This window comes from Sceloporus undulatus, chromosome 4 (genome assembly GCF_019175285.1).
Source record: "Sceloporus undulatus isolate JIND9_A2432 ecotype Alabama chromosome 4, SceUnd_v1.1, whole genome shotgun sequence".
Lineage (NCBI taxonomy): Eukaryota > Metazoa > Chordata > Lepidosauria > Squamata > Phrynosomatidae > Sceloporus > Sceloporus undulatus.
This window is the reverse complement of record NC_056525.1, coordinates 171,645,929-171,666,921: the sequence shown is the minus strand read 5'-3', so window position 1 is coordinate 171,666,921 and position 20,993 is coordinate 171,645,929. Positions and strand designations below refer to the sequence as shown.

The following is a 20,993-nucleotide window of genomic DNA, read 5'->3' as shown; positions in this document are numbered from 1 at the left end:
TATGTTGACACATGCATCTGGATGTAATTTTGAAAGCTAGTCATGATGTTCTTCAAGTTAGAAGGAAAAGTATGCAAGAGGACACAGAAAATCAGCTTCACTCCTTTGGGTCTGGAAAAAGAACTGGGAAGGGAGTTGGAAAAGGATTATTTATCTGTTCTAAAAAAAAAACATATGCAGAATGTTCTGAGATTTTTCTCCCCTTCAAGTTACTGGACTAGATATAAGTTCTGTTTACTCTGAACATATGCATAGATTGGATTTACTTGGTGGTGGTGGTGGTGGTTGACCCCGATTTGAATCAATACACAGGGATTGCCCAGATGGATTTGTCTTATATTTAGTATCAGAATGCACACTGGTCCTTGCAGGTACAACATGACATAGCACTCTGACAGAGCAAACCCAGACATATGACCAGATGCAGATCTTACCACTGTTACTTTACTGGCTGAGAAATTCTGGGAATTGTGGTCCCCAAAGGTATCTTTTCCAAACTCCCACCAAATGCTACATGACGATTCAGTACAGTTTGGACCTTCCTCCTTTCACCAAGTCAGCCTAGTTGGACATAAGCCCTCCGATAAATTTAGCCCAGTATTGTTTGAAATCTAGCGAAATCTTGCAAGATATCTTCCATCCCATGAATTAAAACAACCAGAGAGGAAGCCAGAAAAAGCAAAGAATCCCAGATTCCCCCCTCCCCCCTGTTAGTGCCACCTAATTATCTGCAGCCAAAACAGCTGAAGAGCTACAGAAAAAAGGTTGGCAAGATGAATAAATAAATTTATTCTTTTTTTTTTAAACCAACAACTCTTTTTCTACATCTTTTAATTATTACACCAGCTGCAAGGAAAATCATCTATAAGGTGTACTCATTTTTGTTTCTCCCTGTAAGGAAGGTATAACTATGAAACCAACCCATACACTATTTATTCATTTTCTCCTCTCTGCATATATATTGTCTGTTATCTCTTTACCTCTTCTAGCACATCCCATCCCAAGTCCTGGGGGATTCTGGGAGATGTAATCCTAAAAAGCATTTCCACGAAGCTTCAGCCTGCTTGGCTCTGTGGGATGCTGTTGAATTAAGAGTTGCATGATAGTGCTGCTCTTCTGAGTTATTGATGGCTACCAGAATCACAAAGACCCTGACAATTTATGTCATGGCATGACAGACTCTCATTACCAAGACAACAAACAGATGAATCAAATATGGGTCAGGCAAGCAGAAGGTCAGTGGAACAGTGTGGTTCAATCAATGTGCTACACAACTCTTGCCGGAGGGATGCCTGCCTCATATATCCCACTGCCAGGAGTGCCAATTAAAATAATAATAAAATTCCCTTAATGTTGAATTACAACAAAAACTACAATACTTACATTTTGCTGTTCTAGAAACTATTTCTAGAAACAATCATTGCATCTAAGAGCATCAAAACACTATGTTCCTGAAGTATACACAGGACACATCTTAACAGCAATTCATCAGGCATTTACCATTTATGGCTCATAAAAGTCAAGAGGATTTATGCTTGCATATTTCTGCAGTATTGAAAACTGATGCCCCTATATTTTTTATTAATAATAAAAGCACATAAATAAGAATGGCAGCCTCAAACTAATGCACACATATTTCTTCCTGAAAAGACAGGAAGAGCAGAGAAACAAAGCTAAACCAAAGATAAAGAAGATATTCTTCTGCTTATCAATCTTTCCCTCACCATATAACAAAACATCTATAGAGGCAAAATTTGATTCCTCAATCCACACAGACAATTGATGATATTTCTTGTTTGCCTTGAAATAGAATTAGGTCCTATTTCTGTACCCTTTTTCCTGACATAGAGAGTAGATTCTGCATGGTCATCAGATAGTCCAAAGCCTTGCAAGTGAAGAAATCCACAACTAAAACAATACAGATAGATGGGCATCCAACCTCTGTTTAAAAAGCTCCAATGGAGGAGAGTCCATCACTTTCCAAGGTAATCTATTGCACAACTTCAAAATCCCCTTTCTTGTCTTTTAAATCCATTGATTGAGGTCCTGTTTTTCGGAGCAGCAGAAAACAAGCTTGTTCCATGTGACAAGCATTTTAGAAATTTAATGATAGCAATCCCCTCCAGGTTAAAACCTACCTAATTCCTTCAACTGTTACTCACAGGGCTTGGTTTCCAGACTGTTTACCATCCTGGAGGCTCTCCTTCAAACACATTCCAGCTTGCTGATATTATTCTTAAACTGTGGTGCCCAGAAATGAGGACGACAGTCCTAATGAGGTCTGGTTAAAGCAGAACACAAAGCTATTATTGCTAGATTTAAAATGGATGTTCTCTGACAAATCATAGTTATTAATGTATATTAACCATGATGGTCTGGAATCTTAAATTTTCAAAAGAATCATTACTATCTTTGCTTCCTATTCACATGTCATGGAGTTTGCATAATGTGAGCTGAAGAAACTTTGGTAATGACAAATAAGAAGGATTTCTTTGCTTTCATTTAATGATATGCACATTTATTCTGTGTTTTTACAATAGTTGTCATATAAACTCATGCCATAGATGAACCCTTGACCTGTCATGTTGATAACATTTGTGCTACAGCTCCCATCAGGCTTAATATCACATTATAAAGATGAATTATTACGTTCAACCATGCCACTCTTTCGTCGATACCAGAGGCCTGGTTCAAAGTTGTCTTTTCCCAAAAGAGTGCCTTATACCATAGCAGATCATTAGGGCCGTAAAGCTCAATATGTCTACTCTACATTAGGGGTGGGAAAAACCTATCTGTCCAGGGCCATATTCCCATAGGAGTAATCTGTCAGGGAATATAATTAGTGGTAGACAAGGTCACAGGCTACAGTTACTGGGCCCCTACCTTCCCCCTTTCTGTCCATCCCCCTTGTTCTCTTCCCTCCAAAACCAACAGGCTGCTGGGAACAGACAAGATTACTCTAGCCAGAGGTGCAAACTGATCACATGCAGATAATTTTATATTAAGGTGAAGTCATATGACCTCCCAGCTCACTCATCTCCTGACCAATTCAATTCATTGCAGATCTCAAATGATATAGGCAAATGCCTTTCCCAGCCCTACCTGGAGACCTCAGGGATTAAACCTGAGACATTTTTGCATGGAAAGCATATCACAATGGTGTCAACAAAAGGGTGGTTATACACATGGAAAAGAGATTCCACCTAAACATTAGGAGGAACTTTCTGACAGTAGAAACTATTCGACAGTGGAATGCACTCCCTTGGACAGTGGTGGAGTCTCTTTCTTTGGAGGTCTTTAAACAGAGGCTGGATGGTCATCTGTCGGGGGTGCTTTGATTGTGAGTTCCTGCATGACATGGGGGTTTGGTCTCTTCCAACTCTATGATTCTATGACTGCATTTGCCATCCCCAATGTGTTAGACTATAGTCGCCAATATCATCAGCCACCATAGCACCAGGTTGTTAGGTAGGCTGGCAAATGCTCTTGTTAATGACTTTATATCCACAAGTGCTGAGCATAAGCCAATGAATGTGGTTACATGGATGAAGACTTAGTTTCAATTAGTACTGTTGACTGGTGGCCAAATAATACTATATGCATATTTATAAATCTTAAGCATGCTCCTAAAAACAAAAGTTCTGAGCTAAGACAAACAAATGAGTTCAAATAGGTGCACCACAGTAGTGCGGACTGAAAATTAGCAGGGCCTTTTTTAAAACATATTATTTCTTGGGAAACAGATTTGCCTCAGCAGCTAAGAACCAACCCCAAAGGATTTAGTATTCACTGAAAATGTGCATTTTGAGGATAGAACAGAACCCAAAGACTTAGAAGGGGCTCCACAAGAGTTACAGGAGACCTTTGGCAGATGGAAGAAGGGGATATGTGCAAAATTCTTTCATAGGATGGGTTACAATTACAGTTGTCCTTTTGTATCCATGGGGGATCCATTCCAGATATCACCATGGATAACAAAAAACAAACAAAAACAAAACAAAACAAAAACAAAAAAATGGGACCTTAAGTCCCATTGTTTTCTAAGGGGGCACAGTGTGTGCACCTCCACTGGCACACCCTTGTGCACATACCTCCATTACAAACAACAGAGGCTTGCCATCCATGGAAGCTCCAATATGCGGATGGCAAGCCCATGGATAACAAGAGTGCACTGTACTGTTTCTAACATCCTACAAAGGCTCTGCTTCAGCAGAGTGAAAGTTGTCTAGTCCCTTTATGCATGATGAAATAGATTGGCTACAAATGTGTATTAACATATGGTTAATTCAAAATAAATATTCTCATAAATGTCCCCTTCCAGCTATATAATTTGCTACAGCCACTTCTCTGCATGTGCGCCCTCAAGTCCTCATAGATTTCATTGGGTTTTCCTAGGCAAGGAATACTCAGAGGTGGTGTTTTCCAGTTATTTTCTCTGAAATAAACCCATTTATTTGGTAGTAAACCCCCCTGACGTGTGCAGAACGAGATATGCACAGGATCACACTGTTAGGAATTTGTTTCAAATTTTACAGTTTCATATTTTAAATAAATAAATCCAAAGCATAGTTGATCTGCTATCAAAAGGCCTAGATGCCTGTGACCTGACCTTATTTTAAGAAAAGCTGCACATTCTGTCAGTATGACAGCTATTGCTAACACAGATCCCATCTCACCCATGAGAATCTTTCAAAGAAATTGTACCTGTAGATCCAAGGATTTAAATATTACTAAATTTGCTGGCAAATCTTTCTGACACATGATGCAGCTTGTTAGGCTCAAGGGGGTGAGGGGGGGGGGGGAGGAGAACTCCAGATGTATTTTTATTTCACCTATTCAAGCCTTAAATCCTATCTTATACATTCCTTTACTTTCTGTTTTCTCTTTTGTTTCTGTTAGGAATATACAACTGCAGAGCGACATTATAAAATTGCAGTTTGGGGCTGTTGCATATAATCTTTATAGCAGCTGGAAGTGTAATTAGCATAAAATCCAAATGGCCTCATTAAACACTCCCTTCCTGTAAGCTCGGACACATTTAAGGAGCCTTTTCCACAAATGTGCCATTAAAGCAAAGGCATGGGGGTTAGTACATTCTTAAAAAGCCTTTTCAATCCAGCCAGGCAAAGTCTGTTTCTTAATAGCTGGAAATATGCTATGCAGCACATTTTCAAGAGTGCACAAAAGACTCAACCACAGAAAAGCATAAACATCCCTTTTCATCAGAAGCTTGCGTTTGCCAACTCACGTACAAAAATAGACAACTGATAGAAGTATCAGCTGTGTAAAAGTAGGTAGTTAAGGCCTGATCCCAACACAGTGACATGTGGAGCCCACTGAAGGCAATGGATTCAAAGCTTCTTCTTCTGAAACTGAATACTTTTGCTCTGAAAAGTGCATGTGTCATCATCAGCACTTTTGAACCCAAGTTCACAGCTAGGAGTTCCTTTCCTCTCATATATGGACAGGGTATATAGCTGTGCTTCTCAGACTATTTGATGTGGAGGACTGGCATTCCCTCACCTAACATGCCAGAGACCTCAACCATACAAGTATTTTTCCTTTCCTTTCCTGGAAACTATCCATGGATTGGGAGTTAATTGTTCAGACCAACAAAGGTCCAGGCACCACCACTTTGAGTAGCACTGGTACAGAGCGTATGTCTGTTCTCAAGAGACTGTGATTCTAAGGCCTGTTCTAGATGGGCCTTTAATATGCCTCTGTCACATGCTAGGGGTTGGCTGAGGACCTAGCGTCCATACCGGCCTCACTCCAGCACGTGATGGGGGTGTAAAAATGACAGCGCTCTATACACATGGGCGCCGCCATTTTTACGTGCTGGACGCTTAGCGTCCGCACATCCCCCTGCGCTTGTGACGCAAAAAGATGCCACTTTTTGCAGCTTCGTTTTTCGCCGCCGGGAAGCCTCCCCGTTTGGAGGCTGAGGCTTCCCAGCGGCGGAAATGGAGGCGGCGGCAGACTGCCCTTTTTGGGCGGTCTGTAAACTGCCTGTCTTTCTAATTAGTTTCTCCTAGATCACCTACAAATATTTCTTATTCAGGGCTTAGACTTTGATTGAGCAACAAGTAATGTTCTTGGACAGAGGTGTACAAATCATAGCCTATTCTTTGTTTGCATGAGCTAATCATAATGAAAAAATGGAATTGAACTATCGCACAAACATTAATATGCATTATTGAGAAATAGCCACAGGTTGTGACATCTGAGACAACTCTTGTTGCTTCCTTCCATTGCAGACACTTCACTGCCTAGGCAACAGTTTCACTTCTATAAAATTAAACTGAGTGTGTATATCAGGAGTACCCAAGCCCCGAAGACCAAATTCCCCAGTGACTAAAGAAATCAAACTAAAACTATATATTCAAGTGCAGGAACTAAAATCATCAGTTGAAACTGAGTGAAGATGAGATGTTGTATCTGAAGAAGAAATCCTAGTAAGTGAGAACTGTCTGCTAGTACCCTAAGTCCAATATTACATGTTATTAACCAACAGCCATCCCCCAAGAAACTATTTTATCTAGGAGGAGGAGGAAGTTGTATGTAGTGGGTGTTTGCAAAGATAATACTGATACATGCAGTGTCTTTTCCCACAGAGCTGAACTATAAACTCACAGTTCCTTCATGGGAAATGTTACTCACCACAGCATTTACAATGCCATGAGAGGCCTCCTGGATCTGATGATCCCTGGCATAAAAAGAGACGGCAAGCATCTTTTTCTCACAATAGAGTCTAGCCTACACTCTCCAGTCCTTTTAGACTGGTCTGCACAGTTTATACTTTTATATCAGATACATTTTTCCCTTCTTGAGGTAGAGGTAGCAGGTAACAATGGATTCAAGGTGTGCACAGAATGAAGGGTTGTGTCCACCATGATTCTCCTTGCAGAGGTGTTCACAAAGCTGAGGGGTGCTCACATGCCTGTTGAACCCACTGAGGGTTCAAATACAATGCTGACAGGGCATCACTGACTTTTGGACTCAGTACCAATTGTCTATCCATTTCTATTACGTGCAGATTTCAGGGGAAGGAGGTCATTATGCAAAAGCTTAAAGGAAAGCTTGTTTTGAAATGTTTCAACACAATCTGACCTAAAAAAAGGCTTAGCAGTTGTTGTGGAATATGCATGTCATCATGCTACCACAAGTTAAATGACATCTGTTACCAGGTAAGTAGACCATCCCCATGAAGCGATACAATCTGGTCATTTAGGCTTTTTTTTACTGTAATCATTGCAGCTAGTGTTATCTGTCTGGACACAGGATGACAGGGGCTTTCAGTGTCTCATGGTAATTAATGTTTTAATAGTTTTTGGAAAAGACGAGGTTCTAGATAAGAAACCAAGCTTCTAGATAAGAAATGAATTAGCTCTGGTGTACTTTGCAAACCTTTCCTTGTGGCATATATAAACAACACTGCAGGTTAAAGTATTTATTTTCTAATTAGCATCAATAAGTTTATTAACCCAGAACCTTGACCTGAGTTCTACACAAGCAGATGTTTGGTTAGTCTGTGACCTATAATAATTCATTATTCACAGAATGTTAAAAACACTCCAGCCCTGCAAATTTACTTGACTGGGAGGGCACACAGAGGCCAGAATTCAGTTAGGGACATCTGCACAGATAAATGTGCCCTATGCATTTTGAGGTCCTTTATTAGGTGCTGTGCGGGTTGGTATTCCCTTCCTCTCTGTGCAATGCCCACATGCCCCTCCCCTTACTGTAAATCCTCATAGCTGCCTTGCATGGCCATTCCATGCTTCATGGCAAGCAGACAAGATTAGAGAAACATCTGGCTACATCTGCATGGCAAGACACACAATGAAGATATCAGCAATAAGATCCACTGGGATCCTCCAGAGGTCTGAGCACTTTGATAGCCTTTGTGCCTATGGCTATGGATTGGGAGTCAGATGCTTCTCCAATTCTGCCTTTTTACCTTGAAGCACAAAATGGTCAGAAGGTAGTGTCTGGGCTTTACAGTAAGTTGGAGAATTATGTAGGCACACAGACATTTACACTGCTCTGAGGTGATGCTGAACTGAGTGTACAGTGACTTGGTCTAACTGCCACTGTGCCTATCTAGGAGATGATAAGCCTCCTTATAAAGAGGCACATTCAGTTGCAATTGCAATAGATGAGGATGCTGCCAAAGACTAGGTGGATAGGACTTTGGCAATCAAGTGCCCCAAAGGACACCATAGAGATGAATCGTTCACAGTTCATCTTTTGCTCAGCCCAGAATCATAGAGCTGCATCTTTATGCTAGCATCCTGTGTCACTTTTGACAATGGCATCCAACCAGGCAAACCACTTCTAAGATATGGATGTAATTAATTTGCATGCATTTTTTCATGAAGCTTCCTTTTGAAGGCATGTTGAACTTATTCTGCAAACTCCTATTTTATTATTAACAAATGCCCCAAAAATGAAGCAACCATTGAAAGATCTTGAATATACCAAGGAAGAAATTGAGCATACTTTAAGAACAATAGTCTATTATCTGGACAATTTCTCTCTCTCTCTCTCTCTCTCAAAGGTACCTATGGACAAGAGATACAAAAACAGAGTACACTGCACCAATGTGAGATTCAAATCCCACAGTCTGTGTGTATTTTTCCTCAGCCTGATTATTAATCTGCTTTAAAGTAGAAAAGGCTGAATATCTTTCCCTGGGAGATTGATGGAAATTACATTTTTCTGAAGACATTTATCAGTGCACCAAAGGATTAGCCACAAATGCGTGCTAGCGCTCATTACAGCATCTCCTGGGGTTGCTTTTGATTTACTGTAGAAATTAAAGCGCTAACCATATCAAGATTTAAGATATCAGACACTAACTTAATCCTGATCTATGCAATCATACAGAGTTTGAAACAGAATTCCACTCTCTCTTCTGAGTTCACTAAGATACACATGTAGATTATTCTTAGTGTTTTTGTTCTGAATGTGTTTGCAAAAAGTGCTGTAGGAACTGGCTTTCTGAAACCTATGTATGAATCTTACTAGTTGTCTCCTGGGAGGCTTTCAGGAATCAAGGGAAGACAAACTGGTTTGTTTTTGTGTGGGTGTGAGTGTATGCTCTCAAGTGCATTACTTTGAGAACAGCAGCTTCTCAACCAGGGACGTAGCCAAGATTTTGGGAAGGGGGTGGTGGTCCAGACTAAGTGCCACCATTATAATGGGGCTTGGGTGTGGTGGCATGACAGCACACACCATTCATTTTATCTAACGGAAGGGGTGGGGTCCGGACCCCAAGAACCCCCCCTTGGCTACGTCCCTGTCTCAACAGTAAGGCCAAAATCAGGGGAAAAACAAGGCCTAAACAGAGAAGTGGATATTACACCCCAATTCAGAGCATTAATTGCGAGAAAACTGACATACTATAACCTTAGCTTGAGTCTGCACTGTTCATATGGGACCTCCAATTAGAATCTAAAGTTAACAATGCTTTTGTGTTTATTTCACTTATTACACAATTTTTTCTGCCAGTACATTTAAGCTGCATCCTAATTTAAAATAATGGCTCACAGACTAACAAGATACAGTACAAAAGGGGGAAAGGGGTGGGTGGGTGTAAGAATGAAAGAGGAAAATAAACTAATTCAGGTCCTGCAAAGTAGAAAATGAACAGGGTGAATAGCCACTGTTCCAGAATCAGTGCAACCAAATAGCAGCTTATCCTGGCCAATCTGTCTCACTTTTCCTTCTGATACAGTCAGGTGGTAGCTGATGGAGAAGAGCTCTGTGCAAATACAGAACATTCCCCAGCACTGGGGAAAGTGGAGCAGCACCCATTTATGCAATGCTCTGTGTAAGTACTGAAACTGTTTTGCATCTTTAGACTGGAGCCACTTTATGCCATAAACATGATCCTTTATCAAACTGACAATTACAATGCAAGCACCTCTGCAGACTGCTGCAATTGTATATGGTAAAGTAGATGTGGGCTTTTACTCTGCCACAATTTAGTTACACTGCATTTGTTTTAACTTTAATTAACTATTGGTACCAGATCCTGTCTGATCTTGGAAGCCAGGCAGGCTCGGCCCTGATTAGTATTGGATAAGAGACCACTAAAGAATACCAGGTGGTGTAGGCTATATTTCAGAGGAAGGAAATGTCAAGCCACCCCTGATGTTCCATGCCTAAGAATATCCTATAAGATTCATGGATTCCATTTCATGGAGTCACCTAAGTCCACAAGTGTCTTGAGGACACATACACACACCAACTGAAACAGAGCATATGGCTGTGCCCTACTCAGATCCTCAACTGATTTGAGCATACAACTGTTTTCCATGCTGCATGTTTCTGGTGACTCCAAAGTCAGTAGAGCATTGAATCTGCTTTGGGTTTTATTTTAGAATTTTAAAAGAGTTCTCCGTGGTTCTGAACCCATTTGGAGGATGAGTTTCAGTGCCTACTTCCTTCCAAGTCAGGACTAGAATCTGGAGTAAATTCACCACCTCACCAACATGGGAACCATCAGCCCTTGTTGACCCTTAGTATCCCCCACCTACTATTTCCCACACTCCCAATGATCGGCCTTGAACTTGCAGAGGGAAAAGACAACTGTTCCAATGCTGCTAATCACATCAGAACAATAACATTAGCAATTGTGAGAATGCAGTTTTGACTGGGATTGTGCATGGGGCAGGGAGGGGTTTAGTTTCTCTTGTTCAGCAATGCCAAAACAGTGGCCCTTGATATACTCTGGACATTGGTTCCAAAACCCTCTGTGGATACCAAAATTTGTGGATGCTCAAGTCTTATTAAATACAATGGCATAGTAAAATGATGTCACGTATATAAAATCACAAAATCAAGATTTGCTTTTAGGAAAGCACACACACACACACTCAAGATGTAGATGGCTGAATCTAGGGATGCAGAATCAGCTGATAGAGAGGGCCAAGTGCACATTGTTTCCCTAGTATCGCAACCTATAAGAAAAAGCTATGCATAAGAAAATAACAATCTGGATCTGGAACTCTGGACAAGGGTAAGCCTCACCTCACCCCAACACAGGTGATATTTCAGTTTTCCTGTTCATTTAACCTGTGAGAAACAACAATCTAGAGTAGGATTGCTAAATAGGGGATTTGTCAGAGATCGCAACACAGATATAACTGTTTCCCTACCAGTATCACCATATTGTATGCATGTCTGTGTATACATGTTCTATGGGTGTGTGCATATATATCCATATGTGACTGTCAACTCACTACTCAGCATCAGCGTTCTATCCCTAGGGCAATAAAGGCTTCTCCCTTCTGCTCCATAGAATAATCTTGTAACTGGCTGTAAGCAAATCAGGTGGCAAATGTTAATTGCCAAGCCCTTCAGTAGTAACTAAAGAAGTGATATTCCAGCAGATGTTTTATGATTTATAGCTGTTTTATTGCTCAAATTGGGATAGAGCTGCCAATTATTGGGGAGGGGGTGTCAGCCACAGGCAGTGCCAGAACCAAATGAGGAGGGCAAGGCAATTCCCTCCCTCCATTGCTTGACTTTCAAATTACTTGACTTTCAAATTCCCAGGGTGCTTTTCTTTGCCATCACCATCCATCAAAATATTGTAAGCATTCTGCCTATGTTTATTTGAAAGCTAACTCCTGCCAAAATCAATTAAATTTACTGTGGGGAAAAATAGAAACAAGGGGGAGGATTTTTGTAAAATATATCATTACTGTTTCAGAAGTCTAACTTGTAGAACAAAGCCCTCTGCACAAGTATATTCCCCCTTTTGTGCCACCTCCCCAGACCCCCAATATTTCTTTCTGTTACTAGTTCTGGCACAAGCACAAGCCTGTAGGTGCATCTCTCTATTATTCACACTTTTGATTTTTTATCCTGAATCTTTTTTATTCTTCAGGGGAAATGGCATACTGAAATTTGCCCAAGTGTATCACATTAATATTCTTGTCTTCTTAATGGTTTCTGTAGGTGGAGAGCATCCCACTCTTATGGTTTTGGGAACTGGGATTGTTGCAGTGTATTCTTATATACCCATAAGAATCTACTGCTATTTTTCATTACTTTGTGGCAAACCTACATGGGAATTTTCTGTGCATTGCATTTGATATTTTAGCATTGAACTGGGATTACAGGAAGAAAAAAAAATACATACAGTGTGGAACAGAAGGTTTGTATGTCTGCACTTCTTAATCTCTGCCAAATTCTGGTTTCATGGTCTGCTCTTAAAAGCACAGCATCACACCCCGCCTCCAAAGTAGGGCTATAATTTTACCTGCTGATGTGTGCTTAAACTTTTCACTCTTCTTCTTCCTCCATTTCCATGGCTTGAAAATTCGTCCTAGAGTGGCAAACTTGCTTCTCCTTCTAATAGGAGGGGTGTGTGTCCCTGGAACCAGTGAGTCCGAGCGCATTGCAGCCAGTCTTTCCACTTCTTCAGCTACGTTTTCAACAATGAAAGGAAGAGAAAAAGAGGAGAGGTGTAGAAAAGAGGATGTCAGTAAGTAAATAGTCAGAGTGCCAGAGCAAAAAGTTCTCTTACTAAGCCAAGTTCACACTGTGCTGACAAAGATTAAGTATTAATAGTAACACATGCCCTCTGTATAACACCTTGCAAGGAACAGTTCACTGATAATCAGGGAAGGTGATCCCACACTTCCGAAAGATATTTTCACCCAGGGATTATGTGAACATGAGAAATATTTTGAGAACTTTTGTTTACAGAATAATGAAAAGACATATAGGCTGAAAAGAATAAAGGAGGGCAGGGAAGAGAAGAAGACCCAAGCATTTTGGGACAAAGACGCAATATAAATCTAATAAATAAATAATAGTAACACATGGCAGGGAAGAGAAGAAGACCCAAGCATAAAGAAGTAAACAACTGCTGAAAGAAGTCAAATGATAACTTCCCAACCCTCTTACAAGTGTTGTAAGCAGCATTGACAAGGGGAAGGGAGGGATAAAGATGAATGTCTTTGGCTTTTATCAGCTGCTTTGAATCCCATTTTGGGACAAAGACGCAATATAAATCTAATAAATAAATAAATGGTAGAGGATTTGTAGTTTACCTTGCTCCTGCTAAGGTGATCAAAGGGCCTTTCTCAACTCTCAGTCCTGATGGATAAAGTAACAGAATCACAGAATTGGAAGAGAGCACAAGGGCCATCCAATCCAACCCTGTGCCATGCAAGAAATCAGGACTTCCAAATCTACAGGATGGTGAACTAGCTCTAGGCTTCAGTTCAGACCGTAAATGTGCTAGCCTCCTAACCACAGGTTCACAACCTTGGGTCCTCCAGGCATTTTAGACTCCAGCTCCTAGAGTTCGTAATCATTTGGGCAAGATGGCTGGGACTTCTGTAAGCTGAAGTCCAAAACATTAGGAGAACCAAAGGTTGAGAACTACTGCTCTAAACACAGTTAAGCACCTTGGGCAACTCTCTTAAAGGTCAGTTTTCTTGTCCTGCTCACCTGGAAGCTATCTGCCACCACTGATTCTAAGTAATCACCAATCCGCTTTCTAAGTTCCAAAGCCAGGTAGTTTAGATAAACATAGAGGCCCAACAGCAGAACTTTCAGGCAGGTTTCAACTAAATCTAAGGCTGGCAAGACTATATGCAAACAAGGACAGGATTCCTGCATCTTTTAGTTGTTTCTAAGGAAAGATTTCAGCAGGTGTAGCTTTCAAGGCAAGCAAAACTGGCTCAAATTTTCCCTTCTGTACAAACATTAAAGGTACAGAAACCCTCTCCACTTTGGCTTCTGTCCATGCTATTCCTACTCTTTTTCTAAGCTTCTTTTCCCCTCCAAAATTAGAACACCACAAATAAATTGGTGAATTTAATTGAACCATCACTAAAGCACAAAACCTCAAGCATGTAAATTATAGGAAAATGTGGCTCATGCCCTTAAAATAGCTTTGCGAGCTCATCAAACTAACTTGCAAAAATTATAAAATCCACCAAAGCCACGAAGCCATCTCCTTTTTCCTGTTCTCCCTTGCATGAAATCTATTTTCTCCCTACTTAACTGTTTCTTCAGCTTGCTTTGAAATCTGAAGGCCCCAATTCTTATACAATTTCTCATTTGGAGCTAAGCATAAGGCATATGTTTTTCATCATGGTGCTTGGCTGTAAAGACAAAACAGGCTGAAAATTGTTGTTGAGATTATGTTTAATTGCACTTAGCACACAAAACCTCAAAAGGAACAAATATTTTTTAAATTATTCAGGGCACTTGGAATCATTTAGGTACAAAGACTTTTTGCGGTAGTGTAACCTTTCCCGTAAACACACAACACTAATTTGATTTGCCACGACAAAGATTTGTTTTTTCAGGCAGAATATTTTGCCATAAATGAAACTTTCTGAAGGGTTTTGGTTGTGCTGAGAAAACAAGAGAGGGAAACATTCATGTTGATCTCTCTGCTGCAGAGATGGGCACTATTTGTCCCTCTAGCTGGTTTGTACTTTAGCATCCATGAGCCACAGCAAACATACTGAGTAATAAATGATTATGGGAATTGGAATAATCTGGAAAGTCCAAGGTTCCCTTCTCAGGCTCTATATGAATTCAAGTTGATTCCAGATTTAGCCAGAAAGGGCCAGAGAAATCAATGGAACTAAATTTAGTTATAACTAATTGGAGACAAATTGATTTCAATAGGTCTCCTCAAAGGATAGTCACATTGTTGCTGTTGTTGTGTGTCTGACTCAGGGTGACCTATCATGGGGTTTTCTAGGCATGATTTGTTCAGAAGGGGGATTGCTTTTGCTTTCCTCTGAGGCTGAGAGACTGTGATTTGCTCAAGGTTACCCAGAGGGTTTCCATAGCTAAGCAGAGATTGGAACCCTGGTATCCCAGGGTCCTAGTCCAATACTCAGAGCATTATACCATGCTGGCTCTCCACAACTTTAACCAAGTCCATGTAACTAAAGAAAAGCTCAGTCTTATTTAAAAAATAAACACCTAAGGTCCATTGTATATTAAACAAACCATGCACTTAATGTGATCCCCCCCCCAGTGTCACAATGAAGAAAACTAACCGTTGGGAAAACACGGGCTAATGTCTGAGTTGAACTGCTTCACAGGATAGACACTGTGCAGGGGATGAAAACATCTTTCTAAGCCAGCTGGGAATGGTGCTGCAAGGACTGCCATTTGGGTTGACTTCTATAATAAAACCCATCACTGACAAACATTAAAGCAGCCAGCGCATCGTGGCCACCACCTGCTACCCCTCATGCGTGCTCAATTCCTCAAAGAATTGCAATTACTGCTGCAAAAACACACTTTGTATCACAGTAGCTCTGCCAGTCATTTTTTTAAAAGGAGGTTACATTAATTATTTGGTTACTGCTGAGGTAATAGCATTCTCCCTGGTGGCAGAGTTGATGTGTTTTGTAAAACTCCTCTCAATAATCCACACCATGTGGTTCCAAAGGGCAACACTTTCAACATTTTCAACTCAGTAAGAATCCTCTGCCTAAGGAGAAAGCTGCAAAAAAGGCCCACTCACAGAAACAGTGAAGGTTTTCCCAGTAGCTAAGTGTCACAGAATGTTCATATTATTAAGGTTAAAATACCAGTATAGTTACAAGGAAGTAAACACAATAGGACTCATTTATGAATAACAGCAAATAGGATTGCACTGTTATCATGCTTGCAGCTCTTCCCCCGGAACAAAGAGCGACATAATTCAGTATCACAATCTAGGATCGCCACTTATAGATGGCCAAAAAACCATCAGGCCATTTCTACTGTTTTGCACCTTCACTTTCACTGAAAATCATCCTTCTCCCTTTTGCTGAAAATCCCTTTCCCTTGCACAGAAGCCATTTTGTGCTAGGAGGAAGGACAAGTGCTTCACTTTCCCAATTAAATATACTGTATGTCAGAATGAACAACAATATGCTGATACAAATAACACCATTTACAAATAATAGCATGACTTCTCAACTTAATTGCTACCTGGGCATCACTGAACAGGAAGACCTGAATATCTGAAAGTAAAGCAGTCTCCATAAAATGAAGAATGACTTGCGTATATTTTTTTAAAACCTGTTTCAGAATACTGGATTTCTGCCAGTAACTTTTGCTTCATTTGGCCCTCCTCCACCTTTCATTGCCATTTTTAATAATAACAGGTATAGGATGAAACACACACTATTAACAGCAGGCTCTGTTTCATACTCTTTAGGTTCCAAAATATGTGAAAAGAACTTTTGGTTCCAAAACAGCAGAGGTGCCACAACTACAAGGGATCTCTCTATCCCATGAGCTAGAGGATATAATATAGCTCTACAAAACAAAGATGTAGAACTGGCACTCTCTAGATATGGGTGGACACTAAGTCCCATCAGCAATGTGAGCATATCCAGTAGTCAAGGATGATGGATGTTGAGTCTAACAAAATCTGGTTGGCCTCGGGTTCTCCACGCCTACAATAAAAGCTTCCAAATGGTTATTGGGCCAAAGGAAGGAGCTGGCAATGCAATATGAAAGATAACTTTGGGCTACCTAATCTTGAAAGCCGGAGGGAGTCCCAAACACAGCTATGTTAGTTTGCTACACTTTGAGTAAAGTAAAACAATTGACTCTCTAAAAAGACCAAAAGATGATTAATAAAAAAGTTGACAACTCCTAAATGTATCACTGCTTATTTGTGAAACTCTTTGGATATCAACCATATCTGGTTTGCATCCCTGTCTTGCACAGACTGCTGGTGCTAAACAAATATTCATTCATAGGCGGTATCCAGACCACCGGCCTGGATAAGTACTAGGGTTGCCTCGGGGCGTCCTTTACAGATGCCCCGCAACCCTAGGACATACTCTGTACATCAAAATGGCGGCACCCTGTCTACGTGTGCCACCATTTTGATGTGACGGATGCGCCATGTCCAAACGGTGCGGCGTGGGCATCACGTCATGGCGCTGCTGTAGGGCACTGAAAGGAGCTCCGTTTCGGAACTCCTTCCACTGCGCATATCGCTGGTGCGGCCTTTAAATGGCCGCGTCAGCGATACAGAGGAAAAGGGGCCGAAGCCCCAAGGACACCCCTTTCCAGGCTGCGGTGTGATAATGTGGACACTCCATATACTGTTCTCCGCTTTCTAGAACTAAGGACACAAGAGTTGTTTGCAGACCATATACTTTTACCAAGATACTTTGGAGGCAGCAGAGAAAAATAACTAAGATAATATGTCTACGCTCTACATGAGGTTTCCTTTTTCTTTGATAGCTCAGTCCGTCTGACTTTCTGTGAAAAGCTAAGATTCATGTCGTGTCACATTGACCTAGTTTTAAAATGTGTCAGAACAGGCAACATTAGTGACAACTGCAGAGACGGATAGGATGTTTGCGTGGGCTTCACAGTCTCACTCTTGTACCACAAAAGATGCAAATTTCATTTTAGAAAGCAGAACAGCACCAATGCATCACCTTTCAGATCAGAAATGATTAACTAAAAACAAGGAACAAGTAGTTGGGGCTGGATAGAACCCACACAAAAGTTTACATGTTATTTTCATCTTCTAACAATCAAAAATATAACTGAATTTTAAAAGCAACTTCTTTAAGCAGAGTACTGCAAAGCAGCCAGCCAAACACAACTAAAAGACAAAAGGATCAAAGGGGCACATGGGAAATTTGTCCTTGTAACTTCTAGCTATCTCAGGTACAGTGGCAGAAAACATGATTAAAGTCTACAGTTTAGACATTGAAGAACAGGCCCTGCTGAGAAAGAAATCAGGAAGGACAAGGCCTTATCAACCTTTTAAAATTATGTTAGGGTGCACAAAAAATGTAGCTAGAAATGACTCAGTAGGCAGGATAGATACGGATCTGAATTTTTTTTTTTGACAAATTTCCTCACAAAAGGATCATAAAGAAAACTAAGCTATCATAGGATACAAGGTACCATTTAACATTTTTATAAATATTGTAACTCATGGGGGCTTAAGAAGCAAATGATAGCAAATTATTCAATGTGGTGGCAACCCAATCAATTAAGAGCTTCCAAACATATCTTTTCAAATTGGGTCAGTGGTAAACAAAATGGCAGAAAGAACATTAGTTGAAAATGCCAAAGATTGCACACTGTAAATACAATCTTAATTTCATACTTATTATTGTCAGTCTTGGTTGACCTTTGGGTCAAGCAGGACAAATGCGGTACTGATAAAATCTTAAATGCAGAAGGGAAAGTTTTGCAGAAAGGACGAGTTTGACATGCTGGTTAATGGGGGAAAAAACAGAACTTATGAATCAGTATTACTTTGGAAGGAGACTGATATTATAGTATTCATTTTTCAAAAACAGGCAGACTCCTGGAAACTTCTAGTTTTATGTGGGATGATAGATAATTTTTATAGGGCAGGGGCAGAAAACTGACCTACAGACCCACTGATGTTGTCTATTTATTGTTCAGGGGGAGACTTAGAACAGAAGCTATAGAGGTTTAGAATTATTGAAAATATTATTTCATAAATATCTTAATTTGCCCAAACATCTCTCTAAACAGAATTTGACCTCATACTTTTTTTTTAATCCTCTAGGGGCCACAAAAATTACGTAGTCTGGGTTGAGTTTCAAGGTCTTATGCTAAAGTGAAGAGGCCAGTAACAGAGCATGTACTGTAGTTTTTTGTGGGTTTTTCGGGCTACCTTTCACTCCCATTTCCCACATCGCAGCACTCTGAGGTCTGTGACTGGCTGGCCAATCATAAACTGTTTTGCTTCTCCGGGAGTCCTTTCACACAACATAGTTGTAGTGGGGAGTGAGGACTACACCAGGTGACACTCTAACAGGAATTATACCACTGCTCCCCAAATACCCGCCTTTTGGCAGAAACAGGTTGCGGCATTCACCTGCATCCCTTTAAAATGCCAAAGTGCAGGAGATGTTATCAAGCTCAGTAGGAATAGAAAGGAGAAGGCTCAGGGTTTTTTTTTTTAAATTAAATTTTAGATTAAAAAAAAATTACAATTTTATTCTTTCAAAAATATCTTTAAAAGCATCACATTTAACAAAAATTTCACTTAACCACATGAAACTATGTACATGTAAATACATTTAGGCTGTACACATGACATTGTAATTTAAAGGTATAGTTTAATTTTGCTAGTTGTTTATGTCACAACTATTGCCATTACATTCAGCGATATATGGGTATTACAATTTATGAGTAACATTAGTACAAAAAACATTACAGTAGAGTCTCGATTATCCAACCTTCGATTATCCAACATTCCGGATTATCCAACGTCGCTGCTCAGTGATTTCTTTACATTTTCAGAGGACTGAACTGTTTATACAGTACATATTGTACATCACAATGTTGATCAGTGATTTCTTTACATTTTTAGAGGACTGTTTATACATTACAATGTTATTCCTATAACGTTACTGCAACGTTACTTTTACTGTTACTGCAATAAAACTTCAATATGTTTGCAATTCATAGTGATTTCAAGGCTTTTCTTGGACCCTCCGGATTCTCCAACATTTTTAGCTATCCAACTATCAGCCCTGCCCGTTTATGTCGGATAATCGAGACTCTACTGTACTAAGGATTCTGTATGGTATGGTATGGGAGGAAGTCAAAGGGGGGAATACCATAAATTGCTGCACTGGGTGATGCCAATCCTAGTGACAATATTGATACCACCATGATTCCACTTTGACTACCATAGCAACAATCTATGGAATCCTGGGATATGGAGTTTAGATAAAGATATTTAGAATGTTCAGCCAGAGAGCTCTAATGCCTCACCAAACCTCAAACCCCAGGGTTCCACAGGGTACCACGAGAGATGGTAGCTAAAGCTACTTAGAGGTCCAGGAGAACTAACAGGAATGCATTTTGCCTACCCTTATCACAGCAGAGGTTGTCCGACAAGGCAACCAATACAGTTTCCACACCAAAATCATGCCTAAAATCCAGCTGAAATGGGTTAAAATTGTCAGAGTCATCCAGAAGTGTTGAAGTTGCACACAACTTTCAACTCAATCACCTTGTGCTAAAATTGGAAAATGGGCACTGCTCTAAATTTGTTAAGGTCCCGAGTCCCAATCCAGACCTGGCTTCTTCAAGAGCTGTTAAACCATTGCACATTTTAAAAAGATCAATAAACATCCATCCCTGAGGGAAGTATTTATCATTTCCTGGATCTAAGGCCAGACATACTGTCTGTAATCAATCAAGATCAGCAACAACCAAGAGCAGAAATGGTTGGATGAACAGAATCAAGCACTCTTTTCATGTCATCAGGACTTGACACTTCAAACTGATCTCAAAAGTAACTTTTCCAAGGTCTGACTGACAGGGCAATTAGACCACTCTAATTGTCTTCACAGCATATTTGACTATCAACACCATCATGCTGATAGTGATTCTGCACACAGATATATAAAGAAAGATCTACTGTATATACTCGACTATAATAATAATAACTTTATTACGGCCAGTTGGCCAGCACGTATACTCGACTATAAGTCAACCTCATGTATAAATTGAAGACAAAATTATGGACTTTGCTATGATAAGTTGAGGGTAAAATTTACGGGCATATCGCAAAAGATCTAGAGGATGCAGCAAAGCGAAACAATGTCAAAGAGCTTACAAAATTCCAGCAGACACAACTCCTTGTGTTTACTCTTAAAACTGGATGGATGAGAGATTAGAGGGGGTTGGTGCTTCCATGACAGATTATACTTTTGCTTTTCACCAGGGGATGTTTCCTTCTTTTAAATAAGAGTGAAGATACAGTACAGTCGGCCCTTCTTATACACGGATTTTTTATACACGGATTCAAGCATACACGGTTTGAAAATGTTCCAAAAAGTATAAATTTACCTTGATGTTCCATTTTTTATTAGGGACACCATTTTGCTATGTCATTATACTTAATGGGACTTGAGCATACACGGATTTTGTTATACGCGGGGGATCTTGGAACCAAACCCCAGCGTATAAAAAGGATCCACTGT

At 40.2% G+C, this 20,993-nt stretch overlaps 1 protein-coding gene across 5 annotated transcripts in view; it reads right to left on the bottom strand.

Moving 5' to 3' along the window:
- PHACTR1 (phosphatase and actin regulator 1) overlaps positions 1–20,993 on the bottom strand; it is a 386,579-nt gene that overhangs the window by 91,440 nt on the left and 274,146 nt on the right. For all 5 annotated transcript variants that reach the window (XM_042461661.1, XM_042461660.1, XM_042461662.1 and 2 more), the window contains one exon: positions 12,275–12,439. In XM_042461661.1, the coding sequence (XP_042317595.1) occupies positions 12,275–12,439 (165 nt within the window). The remainder of the gene's footprint in view (positions 1–12,274; positions 12,440–20,993) is intronic.